The sequence below is a fragment of the Colius striatus genome, chromosome 2, assembly GCF_028858725.1.
Source record: "Colius striatus isolate bColStr4 chromosome 2, bColStr4.1.hap1, whole genome shotgun sequence".
Lineage (NCBI taxonomy): Eukaryota > Metazoa > Chordata > Aves > Coliiformes > Coliidae > Colius > Colius striatus.
The window spans coordinates 66,683,559-66,704,227 of NC_084760.1; the positions used below are offsets into that span (position 1 = coordinate 66,683,559).

At 36.9% G+C, this 20,669-nt stretch overlaps 1 protein-coding gene across 8 annotated transcripts in view; it reads left to right on the forward strand.

Annotated features, from left to right (window-relative positions):
• Positions 1–20,669, forward strand: part of FAM120B (family with sequence similarity 120 member B) — a 56,992-nt gene that overhangs the window by 23,603 nt on the left and 12,720 nt on the right. For 7 of the 8 annotated variants that reach the window (XM_061990912.1, XM_061990916.1, XM_061990909.1 and 4 more), the window contains 2 exons: positions 1,753–1,845; positions 18,891–19,097. In XM_061990912.1, coding sequence (XP_061846896.1) covers positions 1,753–1,845; positions 18,891–19,097 — 300 coding nt within the window. The remainder of the gene's footprint in view (positions 1–1,752; positions 1,846–18,890; positions 19,098–20,669) is intronic. The other variant, XM_061990915.1, reaches the window with a different exon arrangement.

Below are 20,669 nucleotides of genomic sequence, written 5' to 3' on the forward strand. Positions count from 1 at the left end.
AAGTGTGATAATTCACCAAGTTCAGTTACTGAATAAAATATTTCTCTAAAGAAGGATTTTGTTATTCATAAGCATTTTGATCCATCTGCTTTGTTAGGGGCACTTCCTTGCTGTTGTACTTGCAAGTGATTTGGACTTACTTTTCTTAGGACAAAATTGTGAGAGTATTAAGAATACTTTTGTAAATGAAAGTCCTTTTTCCTCTTACTGCAGTGTATACAATGTTCAAGTTTAGTAAACCTCTCTTGTTTCCATCTACACAAAGGTGATACCTGACTTGAAATACAGGGTAAAGTAGGGCCATTATCAGATCTTAGCAGCCAAGTGAAGTTAATGAATACCCAAGAGCATTTTGAAAGCTTAAAAGTTTTCTGATATCTCTCACATTCTTATGCTTGATGCAAGTTTTAACAACGTTGTAGAGTAGAAGGTATTTTACAGTGGGACACAGAGCAAGGTCTGATTTGTAAAAATCCAGTTCTCTATAGTGCTTTAAATAGTTTTTGTCTTGAGGAGGAAAGAATGGGTTACACCTCACAAGCAAATAAATTAATTAGGTAATTATAGATGGCTTTTTAGTGTGGGTTTTGGAGTTCTTTTCTATTCATTTACATCAATACTTTTTGGTTACTTTTTTTCTCCTTCAGTTTTTCTGTCACTTTTTTATATATTTTTTTAATAACCATGCTAAAATCTCTTGATGGATCACAGTGGGATGTACACAACATTTCCTGAAAATCAAGCTGTTAAAGCAATGCAGGGGCTTTTCCAGGCAGCCTATTGACTGTTCTGTAAGCTCGCAATGCACATTTCTACACTTTGCAAGAGAAACCTTCCCTCAAGTTCCAGTGAATAAAGAACTGTAGTCCTTTTTGGATCTTGCTTAGAACTCTCTTTATAGCCTCAACATTTGTAACAGATATTTGGCCTTGGTACACATGTATTATCTATAGTGTTCAAAGAAGAAGCAGCAAGTGATAAGGACTGGATTGATACTGTCAGGGAGTCGGTCCAGCTGGTCTAGAGCTGGTTTTTACCTGAGATGACTGTGTACCTCTCTAGAATCTCAGAGTACCTTTTCACAATGATAAATGTCCCCATTCTCCCTTTTCTCACAGAACTGTTAAAGAGAATTGTACATGAATTTAGAATTTTTCTTTATGTTTTCCCACTTGAACAGTCTAGGTTTAATTTTCTTATAGTTTTTAGTTCTTATAGCAGCTTACAGTACCTAAAGGGGGCCTAAGAAAAAGCCAGAGGGGGACTTTTTACAAGGTCATGTAGCAATAGGACAAGGGGTAATGGCTTTAAACTGAGAGTAGATTTAGATTAGATATTTGGAAGAAGTTCTTCCTTGTGAGGGTAGTGAAGCCCTGGCACAGGTTGCCCAGAGAGGTTGTGGCTGCCACATCTCTGGAAGTGTTCAAGGCCAAGTTGGATGGGACTTTAAGCAACCTGCTGTAGAGGAAAGTGTCCCTGTCTATTACAGGGGCTTGGAACTAGATGATCTTTAAGGTCCCTTCCAACTCAGTGGTTCTATGAAATACATGTATATACACTATACACAGGTATTGGGATGTGCACTTTGTTCCAAGTTTTTGTTCCCTTTCTCTTTTCCTAGACGATGCATTCATAGTGGTCATAATGTCATGTCTTTTATTTAAGTTTGATGTGCTTGAGCCAAGTGGAATCAATTTTCAGAAAATTACTCTCAGAGTCTTCAGATAATGTTTTGTCTTTTTATCTGTTTAGGTCAGTAGCCTTTCTGTGGAGGACTTAAATGCATTTCTGGCACTTGTTCTCTGCCTCAAAGGAAAGTCAGCTGCTCAACTGGAGTGTTTGCAGGTATTGTCTGAAATAACTAAGTAACACAAAATGTTCGTTATAACTTTGGGATAAATTTTGTTTAGGAAGATTCGTCTACATGAAGTTTTTTTCAGATATGGGAACTGAGAGTTATGGTAAATACATAGGATTTTGCTGTTCTATAGTTCATGTGAATACTTGCATTTGTTAGTCATGAAAAAAAAACAAAACAGGAGGAACATTTTCTAGTGGTTACAGTCCTATGGTGAGCGAATTAGTCTCAGATTTCTTCCCAGCTTGGATTCCAGGCTTCCAGCTGATGGAAAATTTGTAATCCTGTCTCGCAACATTGCTTCATTCTTGAGGAGGATAGTGTTTTGGGACATAAGTTAAATGAAAATCATTACATTACATAAATTTTAATATTGCTACTTGTGGGAGAACATAAACATAATGTCAAACTAACAAGAAAAACTCTTTTTTACCTAATGTGATCCACTGTAGTGAAGAGCTTTTGGATCACACTATTCTGTAACTATTCAGTTCTTTTTAAAAATTTTATATACTGTGTGCAAATCTGGTTTTTCCCTTCCTGTCTCTGGAAATACACATGTAGAAAAGCAGATTGCTAGATGGTTATTGCAGCAGAGCCATCTAAATAGTTCTTCTTCCATATCTAATTATACAAGACTATTTTCAATCTCATAGGTTGAGGCTGTATTGAAAGCATTAGCAGTGTACAACACACTGCAAGTGTCAATGCCTATTTGAGTTGTGCGTTTACTTAAAGGTAAAAGTGAAAGGGTTAGAAATGGTTGGAACCTTAATGTAGCTTCACTGTGAAAATTTTGCGTATATGTCCAGTAAATTCCGTTTTGAGTAGTCCACATTAGAGTTTTAAAGTACTTTTTGCTGATAACAAGGTTACTTCCCATTCGTTCCTAGCGCATGGGAACCAAAATAAGAAAACTGGTGTGATTCCAGTTTCATTATCTGATTATCTATAACAGATGAAGTCCAGCTTCCTATCATTTTTTTCTGAATTCATCACGAATTTGTTCTGCAGCTGACCAAGTGTTAGATCTGTGTAACAAAAAGGAAGCAATGAGATGAAGGCAGTATTGAAAACAGCAAAAATGTAGGGACTATTTCAGTTTTACTCTTATATATGTTTCTGAAGTGCTTGGAAGTATATTCTGTTTGAGTCACATAGAATCATAAAATCTTAAGGGTTAGAAAGGATCTTGAAAGATAGATGTCTTTGTGCAATTAACTTGTGTCATAGTCCTTGGAAATTATAAATCTGAGTGTTGCAGCCCAAGATTAATCAATGTATGCTGCTTATCAGCAGTCATTCTAGTAATGTAAAGTTGTTTACAAAATATTATAACTTTGTCACAAGGCTTATGGTAGATCAGATATTGTTGTTCTTCCATTGTTGACATTAAAGTATGTGACACATGAAGCTGGTCTTCCACTGTATCACTCTACGAAGTGGACTGTACATTGTTGAAATGGATTTATACATACTATTGGCAAGTACTTTCCAAAGTTGCATCACTGCTGTTTATGGAAGCACTTCATGCACTGATGCAGAATGCTTTTTTGCTGTGCTAAAAAACAACAAAAGAGTCATATAATGCAGTTGAGAATTTTGTATCGGGCTATTCTGTAGAGCACTTCCTTGTCTTATTCTACTATAATTCACAGTAGTAGTTTGGGACAGAATAAATCCCTCTGAAGAGAATAGTAAGGAAAGATTTGGCTTCTTTCCCTTCTGAGGCTGTGAATAGGTGAATAACAGTTTCAAAACTTTCCCCCATTGCCTTCAAATTAATATTTCTTCCTGTGTTCTGATGGCCTAGATCCTCCCATGGAAAAATATTGCTGTTTTTCAGTTTGTCACAAATCTCTGACTTGTCAGGCTATGTCAAGAGAAGATGCCACATTGTATTAATTGCCATAAAAATACTCTTTTTTTCTTCATATATAAACCACCTGTTATTTTGTGGTAGTACCAGATTAAGTTTGAAGATTCATAAGAGGTTAACCTCACTTCACAGGAGGAGTAAAACATAGTCTTTTTCTTGTTTCAGGGCTTCTTAAATGTGGTGCCTGGATGAATGTAATGTCCTGTAAATTTTCTCTTGACAGGGCAAGAGACTAAACTAATAGAATATCTTACATAAATATTGTAAACATAATGATCAATAGAGCAAGCTTATTGAGCACTGTGATTCAAGCATCTCCTTCTCAAAGAGTCTATCTCAGTATAGCTCGAACTGTTTTTACTTATTACTGCATTTCTTTAGTAGTTTTAGAAAATCAAGTTATGCTTTGAAGTATTTTTTTTGTAGTTAGTAAACAGGATATCAGTAGTTATTTAACAGCTTAATTTTGTAGTATTTGTGTTTAATATCAAAGGATCCAAGTGCAATAAATTACATTGGTCCATAGCCAGTGAATATATGGGGTTTACAGTGGGAAAACAGAGGAATAGACTTTAATCCGTTCTCTGTACTTTTTGTTCTCCACTGACAAGTTAAACATGATCCAAAGGAACAACTTTATAACTGAGCTTTCAAGGAAGTTATGTTAAACTTATCTGCAAAATTTTCTGGAAATGTTTGCTACTTCCAATTTTAAACGTAACACTATATTATTAGTTTAAATGTAGGAAAAAAAATGTCTACCCCTTGTGAAGAACACTGGTTTGATCACAAAAAGAATTCCTCTGTTACTGCAAAGGAGTCTATTAGCAAATATGTTATAGTAAAAGAAAACTTAACTTCAATTGTGAAGTATGAGAGAAATAGAATAATGAGAACTTTTCAGCCTTCCCTTTCAAATCTGCTTTCTGATACGCTATCCATATTTCATAGTTAATGAGAGCCATAGACCCGTAAATTTATGAAACAGAAATGTTGATGGTTTCAATAAAGTGGGTTAAAGCCATAAAAAACAGTTTATCTCTTGCTGAAAGTGGGCTGTCGACATAAAACTAAAATGCACATTAAATATTGCTTTCTGAGCATAACATAATGTTTATACATGAAGATTTGATTATTTTTCAAGATAGATGGTTTCAAAATACCAAAATGGGAGCACGATAGAGATGACATACTATACATTCTTTTTCTCTAACTTTTTTCCTAGGTTCCTTGTGCCCTCCCTTATATGGTAGATTAACATTCTGCTTTGCCCGCCTCCCATAGAGCTTATCCATAAGGTCAGAATTAAATTTTTGACCCCAGGTTGCCTATTTCCCTCCTTCTATTTTAATCTGGTGTGCTGTTTGGGCAGAAAGCCCAGAGAGCCACCAGTCTAACTTTGAGTCCATTGCAGAGAAAAAGAAGCACTAGCAGTTATGCTTGCAGTCTTGTTTCTTATATTGTTCTGGCCCAGGTTGTTTACAAGTGCAATTATAGGTCATCTTTCAACTGTAATACATGTCTAACTCTGCTTGAACAGGTGAGGGTATAATAGCTTATAGACACAAATATGTTTTTTCTAAGATGTCTCTAAACATGCGGATGTATGAGGAGTTTGTATTGCGGGTGTGAAGTTGTGAATCACACCTTTTCTTAAAGTTGTGGCCAAAAAATGAGATAGGGAAATTTAGTTAAAAAAGAAATACACCTTGGAACTGGTAGATGAAATTTAGATCCTGTTAAATGCTTTTACAAGTGAAATACATGCCAGAAAATACAAACTCAGAAGGTAGCAGCAGATGCATGGGTGCACATACACATCACTGATGGAATTTATAGCATTTTCAAGCTGTCTGTAGCTTTGCCATAAAATATCCAGTTATTCCAGAATATCTGCTTTGGAGTAATTATGTCTTTTGTGCTACTCATAAAAGGAACAGTTTGGCTGTGTATGAAGTACAAGAAAGTCAAGTGCTGAAGTGTATTCCTTCAATTTTTCAAGTGCTTTCACTCACTTTAAAAGTATTACAGATAACAAAATGAGCACATTCATTTTAGATCTTAAATTATAAACACCAGAGACTCTTTGCAATTTGATTACAAATGAACTTTCACAAAATATGTATCAAATATTACATAATTAACTTTTGGAACAATAAAAAAAATCCCTTTGCAAGCTAGTTAACGAGTTTGACAGGCAGAAATAGCTTTAGCAGGAATTGTAATTGCAAAAAATGTTTGAATTTTTGTATTGTACAGTGTCATAGAAGCAAAATTAGTGTGGTAATAGTATTATACCAATATTATACAAGATATTTTTCTCACAATGTTTTCCAGAGGGATGCTTAGCCATATTCTTGCAAAAACGCAGTATGATCTAAAGTAGTCTAAATCAAGTCTATGAGTATTCTATGCGACCTGATCTAGGTGGACCTGCTTCTGCCAGGGGGTTGGACTGGATGATCTCTATGATAGTGTGCAGATATCTTAGTTAGGATCCCTCAAATTTCAGAAGGACGTTGCTAAATCTATTCTGTGTTTTTAAACTCTATATTCTTTCTCCCTTGCCATGCCAATAGAAAAGCATAAATAATACCCAGATCCTGAGTATTCCAGAATTTCAATCTTCTGCCATTTGTCAAGCCAAGCTACATTTGTCAATACCATTGGATGCAGTACTTTTGAGATAGACTCCTAACAGCCTATGTGAACTATCAAGTTTTTCAAAATACGATTGTTGAAAAGAAAAAATCCTTTCTTGTCCAGAGAGTGTATGTTTATTGTGCCTAAGTGATTCGTTTCCTAATAAATATTTGCTTGAAGTGTAAATGGGTTGAGCAAAACATAAAATTCAAGAAAGAATATTGTAAAGATCTCATAGATAAACCTGCCTTATGGACTTAGGACCTGCTTCTGCAGTCTACGTTAGTATTAACTAAACTGGAATTTGAGTGCATTCCCAAATGTTTACTGAATCAAGGCTTCTATTCCAACAAAACCTGCATCTGTCAAAAGTGTTTTTAAAATGATAGATGAGATTGTAACTGGCAGGGAATGGGGAAGGGAGAAGATTGAGGGAGGTTTACTGATCCTGGCATTGCTTCCACAACCCATTCCCTCATCTGCAGTCTTTCGGTTTTCTTGATGTTCTGGGCTAATCTGGAACAAAAGTGCAGCAGTATGGGATGTGATTTCAAGATGAGATTGGTTCAGTCCCTATTCAAACCCAGAAATATAACTTTCTTCATATGTCCTCAACATAAGTCTTAAATGAATGTGTCCAAATTGAAACAGTCTTCAAGTAGTTAAATTAGTTTTATCTGTAACCATTAAAAAAATACAACAACAAAATTGCAGGATTAGTCAAGAGAAAGTTATGTTAAATGAGCCCACTTATGTGAAATCTGTATATTAAGGCTGAAAGTTTTCAGGCACCTATACTCTGCTTCTCTCATAATAGCCGGGTTTTGGCCTCTTGGGCCAGCACTCCTAGTTCAATGTGCTGCCTTTCTATTGCAGAACCTATTTACTTTCCCTAATGACACTGAAGTGGAGGGTATGGCTCTCCCAGTCTGTTACTGAGAGTGAAATATTATGTTTCTACAGATCTAGCCTTAGTGCAAATACTATTGTATCTCAGAAGCTGAAGTTGCGCACTACTTACAGCATATTTTTGAATTCCCATCTCTAGCATCTGTTTCCATTTTCATAAGGATCTCTTATTGTTCTGAAGAAATTCAAGTTTTGCTTGGTCCCATGGCATGGACAACTGGCTCTACCCTTTCTTTTCTGCTGTTGGTTCATAAACTTATTTTTAAAAAGTCTTAGGTTGACATATTCAAGCTCTAGAGAAGATGGCTGTTCTGCCTCGCTCTCACCCATTTTCTACTTTACCAAATTTGGTATATTTATTAGTATTATTAGAGTCTATTTCACTGAACATTTTTTACATTTGATGTAAGCTCTGGTATCAGAATTCACATAACTGTGAATTCTGTTATGTGTCATTGGCACAAGTACAAACCCCTAGCATGGCTAGATCAGCTCTTCTACCTTCTGAGAAAAAAATGCATTAATTTTGTTTGATACAGTTTGCTCATGGAGAAAATCTTGAGCAAGGGCCTTATAAGAGAGGATTTGTGTTCCTTTGTGAGAGATGTTCTTGAATTTGTCTCCATAATTGTGTAAGCTTGCTCTGCTTCTGTGTGACTTTTTCCCCTTTACTGTCCTGTAGCTCGTTATTAGCAAGGTTTCAACAGGAAGGAAATAGCAGCAATGTTTCAGTTATATAAAGTCTAAAAGCAATTTATAGCACAAAACATTCTTCGGGATGTTTAAAGTAAAAGACACTCTGGAATTTCAGATAACAATTATGTAATCTGTGCCTAATAATGTTGCAGAAAGTGAAACATGGTTATTGCTAGTGAGGGTAATAAAGCTCTCCCAAAATATTAAGCAAACCGGCAGCTTTGAAAAAGTCAGAGATAACTTATTACAGAGGGGTAAAATAATGATTCCTTGTACCAACTGACATTTTCCTGCCAAGCTTGTGTTGGTCAAAGTGTATGTTTACTCACAAGATACATAGCTTTCACTTCCTCACACACTGTGTGTTAGAAGGAAGGAGCAGTAGGTGAGGGCTTGTGTTTGCACTGCGGAGGTGGGGCTGCCCCGTGTCCCCACAGAGCAGGTGCCGTGCAGGGCCTGGAGCTGGGCAGGGAAGGGCGCGTGCCATGCCGTTGGGAAGCGATGGCACGCACGCACCTGCCTGTCATCTGCTCTGGGGGCTGCCTGCACCTGCCCGCCTGCCCCTGTCACGCCTGAGCAGGAATGCAAGCTGCACATCTGCCCGGGCTTTCCCTGCAGAGGCAGATGGCTGCAGCTAACTGCGGAGGAGTAGAAATGTTTTCTGAAATGACCTAATGAACTGTTTGGAGGTGGATGGAGGATAGAAGATAAAACAAGCCTTTAGGCATACGGTTACGGTGCTTTGTAAGATGTACTGGAATTTTTCAAATTGCTATGGTAGAAATGTTCACCTTGAAGATAGCAAAAACAGCTGGACTAACCCAGAACTGATTTGTTCCCTCTCTCTTTGAGCGTATTCTTGATTGACATTACCGTTGTCCAGGGGTTAAAAGTCAAGACAGTGTCTGGTTCCTGTCTGTTGCTTCTTCTATGACTTTGGTCAGATTGTTCAGTTCTTTCTCATATTTCTTGCTTGTAACACTCATGCACCAGCAATCTCAGTAACAGAAGTTCTGTAGCCAAAAGTGCTGAATAAATATGAAATTTGAATATATTCTTAACATTAATAATGATGTCGCATGTACATTCTCTTCCCTTTTTATTTTGGAACCATTTTGTTTGACATTCACTGAACAATGGCTGAGATGTGAGGGAAGGAGCTTTTTATAAAGAAATGGAGCTATGTTAAAAGTGATACATGTACGTTACCACATTCCTTACCAGCACTACATCTTAGCACTTCAGGATATCATAGCTCATTAAAACAATTCTATCCAAAGGTTATAAGTGAGGAAACAACCCACAGGACCAATAAAAAGTAGATGTAGAAACGTGGTTGTGTGTTACCTCCAAACAAAACTAGTGATTTATGGTAAGATTTAGTTAATTGTTTAGCAATCTAATCTAGTGTGTCTAGTGTCACACCAGCACTAGTGGGACATATCTGCACATTAAGTAAAAAGATATATTGCACTCAGGCTACTATATATCCCCCTGATAGATTTAAAAGAAGAAACATCCAATTGGTTTTAGCAAGGGCAGTTTGTGCATGCCCAGGTATTGCTTCCTGTTTATCAATAGTTTTCTATTTCCTTTCTGTGTATAGGGTAAAGAAATACATCTTGGAAGAAAATATTTCTGTGCTGGGACTGGAGTTCCATAAATTCCTACTAAAGTCAATGAGGGCTTTACTACTGAATTCAATAAAAGCAGAGCTATGCCAAAACACTTTTGAAAAATCATCCCTCAATCTGCTCAGTGTTATTTACTTTTTAGAAAAAAAAAAGATACAATTATACAGTTGTATGTTGTGTTTGTACACTGAGGCTTCAATTTAATAAAGACATACTTCAGTCTAGTAACAGTGGCAAGTAATGTTTTTCAATTATAGGAGGCTGAAAGGACAGTAGTTCTGCAGGAAATTTATTTTGGCACAGCACCTTGTGTCAAAAAAAAAGGTACCTTTTTGTTTTAAAAGGGCTGTGGATTGGTTCCTGAGACTGCAATGTCACTGAATGCTTACTTCCTCAGCAAAGTGCCTGCAGAGTCCAGTGCTGGCTGAAGTGCCGAGATCCCAGAGTTTGGCCTAGCACGGAGCATGCATTTTCTTTTAAACAGCATTCTTCTCTGTGTTAAGTACACCTTTAAAAATGTCCAAATGACATAAACTGTTTCTCTATTACTCCTCAGCTTGCTCTGACCTATCGCTGATACAAGAAAATGTAGACTATGACATGTAAGTGATATTGTTTTCTTTAAAAGCTTTATTTGTAGTTAGGTCTTGAGTAGCTCATAAGACCGTCTTTATGTATCAGCTCTGTGCACCAAACAAGGATTTTCTAATTTCACTGTTATGTGTTCATCTAAACTAAAGCACAGAGTTGATGTTCTTGTGCCAAAAGGTAGCAACTGTCAAGCCACATATGGCAGTTCTCTTTTCCAAAAGAAGTAGGTGTTCTGGAGGCAGGTACTCTGTTGCAGCTGAATTACAAATCAATTCCTAGTGCTTTGAACATACCTGATCACAAGGTCGTAGGTTGGCAGTTCCATTCTTAGGTCATCTGAGATACTGCTGCGTTGATTTGTTATTTGATTTGTCTTGAACCTAGGGTTTGTCATGAAACAGAAGCAGACTAGTACTTTTCTTCCTCAACCTGTAGACTTAATGCTTGGGAAACTCTTTAGCCAGAACTGTTTGCCTTGGATCATATCACTTTAAAGGATGAGCTGTAGTACCAACATTCTTACTTTGCAGCTGCTTTGCAATACAATGAAACCCTAGGAAGAAAAAAACCCCTCCACATGTTGATTGCACTGGCAAACTATTCTTTCTCCTGGAATTCTTTATAATAAGCATTTGGTTCAATGGCAGTTTTATTTGAAGAACTTATATACCAGATATGATATTAGTAACAGTTGTCATAGTGTTTCTGGAAGCTACAGCGCTTCAGACATACTAAATTTTGCCTAATCTAATTTTGTTGAACTTCACTGGTCTTTCTGTTGTTTTCAGTGAGAAATAGATCAGGCATTTAAAATATACACATACTCAAAACAGCTTAAGAGAGGGAATGGTCACACATTAGGACAGTAAAATAGATCTTGAACGTCTAGTCTGGCTCTGGGGAGAAAAGAAGAAACAAAGCTAGTTTGTCAGCTTGACTAATTAAGCTTTGGACTATTTTATTAGTGAACTCCCACCTATCAAAATTTCTTTTGTAGTCTCTATGTCTTGATACACAGCAAATGGTTTCACAGACAGCAGCTCAGTGAGCAAGTTGGGTGCTAACCAACCAACAGAGTCTGTGAGAGGACACGCTGAGTTAGCAAAGGGAGCCAAGCATGCTCGGCTGAGCACTTGTGTTGGTCATAGAATTTTTACTCCTAGAACTGTGTTCTGTGGACCTGTCCTATGATTAAACAAAGGGAAGGAGCTGAGGTTAGGTATGGATAAGAACAGGTAGTGGTAAATGAAGCACGTAAAAGAGTAAAGATTTTAGTAGAGGAGCTGGTCCTTGTGGAGCAGAATAGAGAAACACATAGTGTCAGAAAGTAAAGTAGTAGAACTTTATCTTTGAAGGCTTACAATGGAAAGTTACTGGATTATGAGAGCGAAGTCACCTTTTGTATGTTTTAATTTTTTTCTCCATTTTCCCTAATAACTTTTGAATATGTTGTCTAATTTCAGACACATTTATCAGAGATGTAGGAGTCTGAGAGAAATAAGTTATTGCCAGTTGTTTTAATTAGACAGCTGGGGAGAACAGGAAGGCACTCTCAGTTGCCCAACAGGAGGAGGCTTTAATATGACATCACGTTATTAGGCCATCCATGTGAGAGGGAGACATATTCAAACAATTGCTGAAACATTTCAGACGCCAGTGATATAGCACATGGAGGATCCCATCCATCTCTGGCACAGATGTACCAAGAGTCTCTTAACAGTTTGTCCCCCATGAGGGGCAAATGGACAAACTTTATTAGTTGCAAGGCAGACAGAGCTATCAATTCTTCTCCTTCTCATAATTCCACAATATTTACCTAATGTATGGGGGGAAAAAAAAATAAAAGATCTGATCATATGAGTTTTCAGAGTCTCAAACAAAATATATTTTGCTACCAAATAAATCTGGTGTTATCTATATGAGGGAAAGGGGAGGAGATTCAAAGATAAGTATGTCACCAAAAACACGAGCACGTATTTAAGAGAGTAAAAGCTAAAATCTCAACGAATCCATTCACTTTTACAAAAGAGGTGTGGTGGGTGGCTGGGCTGCAGTCAGATGGTTAACCTGATGACTGTAACTCAGAATTTTAATAATGTTCTGTCAAGCAATTGTGGCTAACGTAAGTAGTGTTATTTTAATATTTTTTTCAGATGCTAGTGTGCTGTGCACTACACAGCTGTGTATGAATAAGCTGAAGGGCCTAAACTTTTTAACTGATTCATGTCATTTAAGATGTGTATTGTTGTAGGCATTATTAAGAGCTCTGATAAAGAAGGATATTTTTGGAAATTGAACAAGAAATTAGAAGCAATTTTTTTTGGAACTGAAGGAGATTTTTATCTGGTGGCAGATTGGTTAGCAGTAGTACTTTTGTGTTATTATTTTGTAGAGTTCTTAAAGGTAAAAGCAAGTTTTAAGGGTTTTTTAGGTTGACTTCATTGGCGCTTTTGGCTTAATGTAAATAACAGTGTTGTTCCACAGAGAGGAATCATTTTACATCAAATCCCTGATAAAACCCAGTAAATAAACTTTCCTCAACATATAAACACTAAACAATTGTGTTGTTTACTGATAAATATTTACTGTGAAGCCTTGGAAGTGTTTAAAAACTGGTCTTTCTAGTTTCTCTTGAGGCAGATACCCTCATAGGATCTCTTTTCAATCCCCATTTTCCTTTGCACACACCTTGTTTAAGCAGGAAGAGCTTAATTTAAGCCTTAATCTTTTATCAGAAGAAACCTTAGTGTTTCCAAAATACTGCTGCACCTCACCTGCCTCAATTTGACAGGTCAAGGAAGCAGGTGATGTATGGCACTTCCAGAAGCCTATTGCTTGGAGGTGACTGATGCCAGGTAAACGTACTGTTTCTCCAGCCCATCTCTGTAGAATAACGCTTCTTACATTTACCACCATTGCACCAGTTTAAGTTGTCTTTGCTCAACAACATAGCGTATAGCTCCAGCACACAGGGGCTTTGGCATCTTTTGACAACTCACACTGGGAATTTATACTAATGGCTGAAGGCAGGAAGATCTGGAATTCGAAAAAAGGCTCTTGCTTTTGGTTGAAAGAATTCATTTAATAGTACTTTCCATTGCAGAGAATTTAACTTCAGTGAAGTTGTTATCAGTTGACAGTTCATCTCTTTATATTTGGAACATGATGTGCCTGACCTCTCCCAGGCAAAGCTAAGCCTTACTGGTTTAATGACAAGTTCCTGAGATAGGATCTACCTGCTGCCTTTATTGCTCAAGCAGAAATTGCCTATGGTTAAATATTTGATCATTTGAGATACAAGTGTGTTTGGGGGAGGTAATGCAAGAAGCAGTATACTGATAATATACTGACTGAGTTCAAATGGATCTAAAAAGAAGCCATTGCACTAGGAAAGTACTCACCTGAATTCCATCAGTCTGTTGCTTGGGGCAAATGTAATTGATTTTTAATTATTGTTCCTCAGTTGATTAATTTTAACTAGAAATTAGCAAATGCTAACCTGTCCTTAAATGCTGAGGTTTCTTTTTGTAACAAAAAATAGGTATGTTTTTTAGAGAGTGACTAAAAAATGCCACATGTAATTTTTAAGTAATTTCTTTTAAAATTTGTATTTCAAAATGTTAGGCATAGTCATATCTTCTGTATTCAGCTCAACCACAGGAAAAGGCAATGGATCAGGAAAAAAAAAAAGTAAATGCATAAGAACAACTTTAACCTCAGTAGCAATTATTACTATTTTTTAATTGAAAAACCGTGTCCTCCCAATGTTGTTGAAAATGCTACTAAAGCAGCCAATTCTCAAATGAAATGTAGTGTTTACATATTAAGATACAAATGATATGTAAAGTAGCTCAAGTAAAGAATTTTTAAATTATTATCATATATTGACCTTTCTCCTTGTTTTCTAGAAATTAAGATAGTAAGGTGGCTCTGGCAGTGGTTTCTGGCCTTTGTGTCTGCTGACATCTGTCACATTCAGATGTTTACCCTCACATTTGAAGTTCTGTAGAACCTATTTATCCTTTTCACAGCATTTGTAACCTCTAAACTCATAAACTTGTGAAGGAGATGTGGGGTTTAAGCATGTTCCTAAAAATAAATAGATTGTGCAGCTTTCAAAGGGCACAGGATAAAGTTTACACCTCCATCAAAAAATCACTTGTGAATCCAGAAAGAAGACTCAGAGGACTAGTAGTGTGTTCTGAAACATAAAGGTATTTTTACAGCCTGACTACTTTTAATTAGTATTTAATTAAATGTAATTTGGACTGGAAATTTGCATTCATATAATTGAGATCCATTTATTTTTCTTCCTGTAAGTAAAAACTCATCATCACAACATACAGTCTGTGAGTCGAGATTTGCAAATCACTTCTGTGAGCAAGCACTTACCTTCTGTGATCAGTGAGGACGCACACAGAGATCAGCCTGACCTTGTGGTCTGCAAGTTAAAGCCCTGTATTTCTAGAGAAGGCAAAGACATAATATGGGAAAAGTCTATAATGGTGGCTCCTGTAGTGAAGACATTTCTCAAATGGTTAGAAAAAACAATGCTACACTTGCAGTGTGAGTGCTGTAGTGCTTATTTTGCTCTCTTCAAGTGGGCTGACACAGTTCAGCTCAGGCCTTCTAAGCACGATATCAGTAACCTCTGCTGCAGCGATACTGGAGGACTGTGAACTTTGAATTCCCTTCTCAGCCTTCAATTAATGTTGGCAAGTAGGAAAAGTAATCTTTTTCCCAAACCCTGAGAGGATGGGGAGCTGCTGCTGGTAGGAGCAGCAGCAGGGGCACAGTGCAGGCAGCTGGTGCAGGAGGAGCCGTTCTCACGCACTCCCTGCCTCTCTCAGACAAATGTCATCAGCTGGTGGTAGGAGTCGCAGCAGCGGGATCACAGGGGTGTATCTCACATGATTCACTGGGGTCCTGAGTTTATAAAAATAGTAAAAAGAACAGACATAATTTCCAATAAGAAGTAATCTCTAGGGTGTAATGCCCTGGAAGGCAAGCCGCCTTTTCTTTTGGAATTTTCCACTTCTCCTCATCGTGACGTCTCTGCATTGCAGACACCAAGCAGTTGTGAGCATTCCCATGGCATAGCAGATCTGTGGTTTGCCATGTGCACAGGCCTCATTGTTATAGATTCACTGGGCTTTCATTTTCTTTGTTTTCAATTGCCAGACATGGAAAATAGAAACTAGCCTTTACTGAGCGTTATTTCCTGTCTTATTGAAATGAAGAAATCACTGTTGATAGTTCTTGCCTTGCTCTCACCAATATTGATTTCCATTAAAAAACTAAGCCTGACAGTGATATCCACCCTCACCCTCCCAATATGTTAGTGCTTTAGGAAAGTTTTGGATTGGTATCCTGTGATGAGTTTGTGTGGAGCTGCTTTGTTGTTCTTTATTCCCATCTGGGCCAAAACCATGACATATCCATAGACAATGAAGTCTTCTTCCTCTAAAACCTCTCACCAGCAATGTTATTTTCTCTTTTTTAATCTGTATGTCTCAAGTGTAGTTGAGCACAGTTAGGGTTGTATCTGTGGCTAAGACTTCACATTCACTTAAACAGAGGTAACAATTAGTGTCAATGACAGTACAACACCGCTCTCCATCTTGAGACAGCACTCAAAGTCCTCTTCTATGTTTTACTGTTTTGTGCATCACCATCCACAGCAAGGTTCTTCAAATTCTCATTTAGACACTTGTTCTGCAAATAAGCATGCATTTATTTTGGACTAACTTGAAAAACATCACTGTGGGAAGTTGGGTTAATCACATATTTGTGTTGGGTCTATGCTTAGAGTTTTCAGAATAAAATAAAGATAGAAATGCTTTATTTTGAGATTTATGGCACAGATGGCATCCAGCATCCACATATAGTATTAGTGATCTATTCTAACAGCTGTTTCACATCCTTGGTGCCAGTGGGATTAAAAAGGGCAGTAAATGTGTCTTTGTCAATAAATGAGAAAAAGGTATGAATTAATAGTCACATAAAATACAGCCACAAAATTAGAAGATGAGAGATCACTTGCTGCAGATGACAGTATTTGCTCTTGTCTTTTCAGCAGCTTAAATACTTGTTTCCATTATTCTTCATAAAAGTTTGTTTTCAGCAATTAAAACTTTTGACATTATCAGTCCTTACTGATAATTCAGTGACAGAAGATATTGATCTGTATGACAGGGAATTTCAACCTGGTTTTGTACTGATCTGTAATAAAAAGACTGTTGGTGGTACAGATGATATTTATGTTAGTCTGGCCAAGTTTGATTCAGCTGGTTGGTGTGCTATTGTCACTCTTGGCCTCTACTGCTAATTGTAGCTTGACATGTCTGTTTTCCTTCTAATTTAAGAGTGAAACTTTACCACTTGTCAAAGTGCTCTAAAGTATTTTATTGATGTTAATTAAAGTTCAATTTATTGTTTCACTGAGAACAAGACCAGAGTGCATAAGTTTTTAAAGAATTCCCTAGATGGATTAACTTATTAAAAGAAAAGGAAGTTCTGAGGATTCTCAGCAGTTCTTAGTCTTTGTGCTTCCCTCTCATAAAGTCTTACTTTGTGATCACAAACCAAGCAGATTACATTTTAACACTTATAATGATGTGGACTCATTTCTTTAGCAGATCTTAAGATTCGTTGAGATGATTAGAAAGACTGGTTAGCACAATGTAAGAATCTCTCAGATGCAACATAATAACTGGCTTTGTGCACTCTTACAATCTACTTTAGTATAAATAGTACTTAAACAACATTCCTCTTTCAAGTACCTTTCAGCATTGTTAAATGATTTGCAAAAATGTGGTTTACTTGCCAGAGCAAGGGAATTATGAATGTGCATGTAGTTACCAGTCTCAACTGGCAAAATGATAGTTTACATCTGGAGGAAATAGCTTCCGGAAACTCAATAGCCTGATCCCGTACTGAAAATGCTTTTATTTTAAAGGGAGGGGAGAAGAAGATCTCCCTTACTCAAGTATGAAGTGTCACAGTAAGAAAGGGATCAGGCTTTCTTTTTCTAAATGACTGATAAAATTAGCTTCTGTTGTCTGGATGGCAGTGGTTGTCTTCAGTAGTCTGGATAGGGTGAATTTCAAGTGCTGAGTGTTGTGTTGGGGCAGTGCCCTGGTAGCCATCTGATGCTTTTCCAGGAATCACTGAAGGCCATAGTTCTTCCCAGAGGGCTCTGGACCACCATGCCTGATATCTTTTGCCTGCATCATCATCTTTAGGTCTTCTTCTGCTTTTACATTGTAGAAAAAACAGCCAGTGGAGCTACACTTTATATCTTCAAGTCAGCTTAACATAACCCTCCTGCCCATTGTCTATGGCTAGGGAGAACCCTATTACAGAAGGCAGTCAAATTATGCAACACTGTTCAGCTTATTGCACAATAATACAGACCTAAGACCTTCACCGAGTTCAGGCTCCATTCTCCAAATGATATTATTGTGTTTGTCTTTTTTTTGGAAGAAGCTTTGTAGCTCCATGTTACTAGCAAAGGTTTCCTGGCTTTGTTATGTGGACCTTAGAAAAGAAAAAAGTCCGATCAATTAGCACAAGATTTCATGTCATCTACTATTACTTGTCATTTTTTTAAATAGGATACTGATGGTGTATGTGCATACCTTGAAGTCTTTTGGGGATCTTTCAAGATATAAGATGTTGTTGTTGTTAGTAATAATTGGTCAACCCTTTTCATTTCAAATAGTTCACAGCTCTCTGGGAACTAGAGTTAATACATGTTTGAGTCACAATTTTGTCTTTTCTGTTCTGGACTCGTTTGGATGCTATTCCATTCCTGGTATAACTTATAATGTAAGGAAGACTGTACTGTAAGGGTACAGCAGCTGCCACAGATTACAATATTGATGGCCATAGTCTTACGAATCCCTCCTGATCCTTACAGACTGCTTCCACTGACTGTGGAAGAGGCATTCCTCACTGAGGAGCTGTGCACTGTTTACACAATACTTAAAATCACAGGTTACCCAGCATTGGATTCAAGGCTTTTATAGTTTTCTGTGCTCTGCCACAGCAGAATGTTAAACTTAGCCATCAAGTTTATTTTGGACGTAAGTTTTAATTGTGTTGTTGAGTTTCTCATTTTGCATTTTCTGGATGTTGTTGTACCATTACAATATTTCTTCTGGAGACATCCATGTTGAAGTGAAACAATTTGACTTTCAGACTACAGTCAGAGGGAATTTTAGAGTGTTGAAAATAAAAGCCTAGGCACCGTAAACTTTCTTCTATCAAATGTTACGATTTAAATGATTTTAAGTGCTGTAACATTTCCCGGTTGATCAAGCTGTGGAAGGTCAACGGATCGCTTTACACATCATTTTATACTCTCAGTTCATGTTTTGCATTCCACTAACAGAATTTATTTAGTCTTGTTTTCATTTTGAATATATCCATCTTAAAAACTTGAGTGAGATGCTGTATTTGTTAAATTTCACGTCTTTCACTTTATTGAATAAAACTAGGTATAAAATCCTTTGATGAATTCTCCCATGCAGTAGAGGACTGTCATTGTCACAACTTTGGAAGTGCTTATCATTTGCTCTGCTGTTCAAGTGGTTATATGTGATGGTAAGGTTGCTTATAGTTCCTGAATTGTGAGGCCAACCTCTTTATTTTTGTGCATATGTATGTGTATTAACAGCTAGCACAAGTGGACTCCAGAGCTGTACATCTTGGTGCTGTTCTCATTCGTGGCCTTACAACTTTGCTCATGGCTAATAGTGCCTGTGGCTTTCCATTCAAAATGGATGATTTGATGCCTTGGAAAGTGTTTGATGGAAAACTTTTTCAGAAGAAATACCAGCAGTCACACCGAGGTTGCTCTTCTGAAGAGCTTTTGGAAGGCAATGTGAGTAATTGCAGTCTCTTAGACGGTTCTACATTCTTTGGAAAATATACCTGCCCAGATTTGTTTGTTGTTTTAATATTAATGTTTACACTGGTCTCCTTTCTTTGTATTTTTCCTCTCAAAAGTAATCATTTAATTACTTTTGGAAATTTTGCCTTTGAAATAGTTTTTACCTGCTGTTTAACATATATCACTTGAGGTTTAAGTAAACAAAAAAGAATAAAACTCTAAAAGTGGTTATAGAGGAAGAAGTTTTCAGTTTTGAATGATTTTAATCTCATGCATTCAATATCAGTTGTTGTGTAATTAGTTTTCATTTCTAATTTTGTGTCTAATTACATACCATCTTGATCTGGAATGATGAATGGAATGCATGTGAGTGGGTGGAATGTAAGCGTTTCAGCATGTAGTCAAAGGACAATTCTTTCCATATAGAATCAATCATATGATTAGCACTACAGCCTCAGTCCAAAGCCCGTTGGTCCATTGATTTCAGTAGATTTTGGAGCAGGACAGTGGTTCATGCAATTTGTCATGTAGGATTTCTGCAGAACAACAGAGGGTCTAAGAAATAATTGGGAAAATGTAAAACTATACTGATCTGTGTGAAATTGATACTTCATTTTCATTTGTGTAGAATTCAGATTCCTGAGTAACCTTTACAATATTGATCTAAATGTTAAAAGATCTAAACAATTATATTGTCTGAGAGGTATTTTTAAATGTGTTAGGTAGTATGATTTAGCTAACATTGGAAAACCGTAGTGTGGTCAGGTTTAAGTTCTATTTTAACTTGTCTTAGAAGGAAGATCCTTAGATCCCTAGAAGAGAGTTGGAAATTTACTTGATGAACTAAAATAACTAGGTTAGAGTTTTTTAAAGCCTGATACTCTAGTTTAACCAAATCCCAGATAAATGGTTCTGACCTGGGGAAAAAATAATCTAGCCCTATAAATTTTTTGAGTAGTTTAAATGTATTTTTCTTTTTTAGATACAATTTTATGGTACATATATGGCAGGGATAGCTCCCAGACTAATAAAATAGCTTTCCAGCTTATCAGTTTGAGACAGGAATCTGGTTTTGGGAGAGTTGCCAAGAGATGCCAGTGGAGCTGGGGACACTGGCAAGGCAGCAAGCATATGTGACTAGTTTTTCATATTATTTTAAGATCAACTTCAATTAAAAAAACCCAGTACTTTATTCCTGGCAGAGCTTAATGTGCTGCTGGAAGCTGAGATCTTTCAGTTCTTGTTTGTTAACAATCTAACCTTGATCACCGTCAGTCTAATATGATGATAGTGACAGCATTATATATATAAAAAAAGTTATTATATGTGGGCTGTTTTGTTCTAGAAAAAAATATAAGTAGTAGGAAAAAGTTACTCTTCCAGGTGTTTAGTGCTTGTCTCCTAACTCCTAAGATCCCTTCTCTATGATCTGGACAGCTACATTACTTAAGGGAGCTTAGGAGAATTAATGTTGTTTTTATTATGGTGGGCTTAAATGCAATTAATAGCTTTATTAAAATCACAGTAGAAGTACAGTTTTGGTTAAATACTTATGTGTGTACC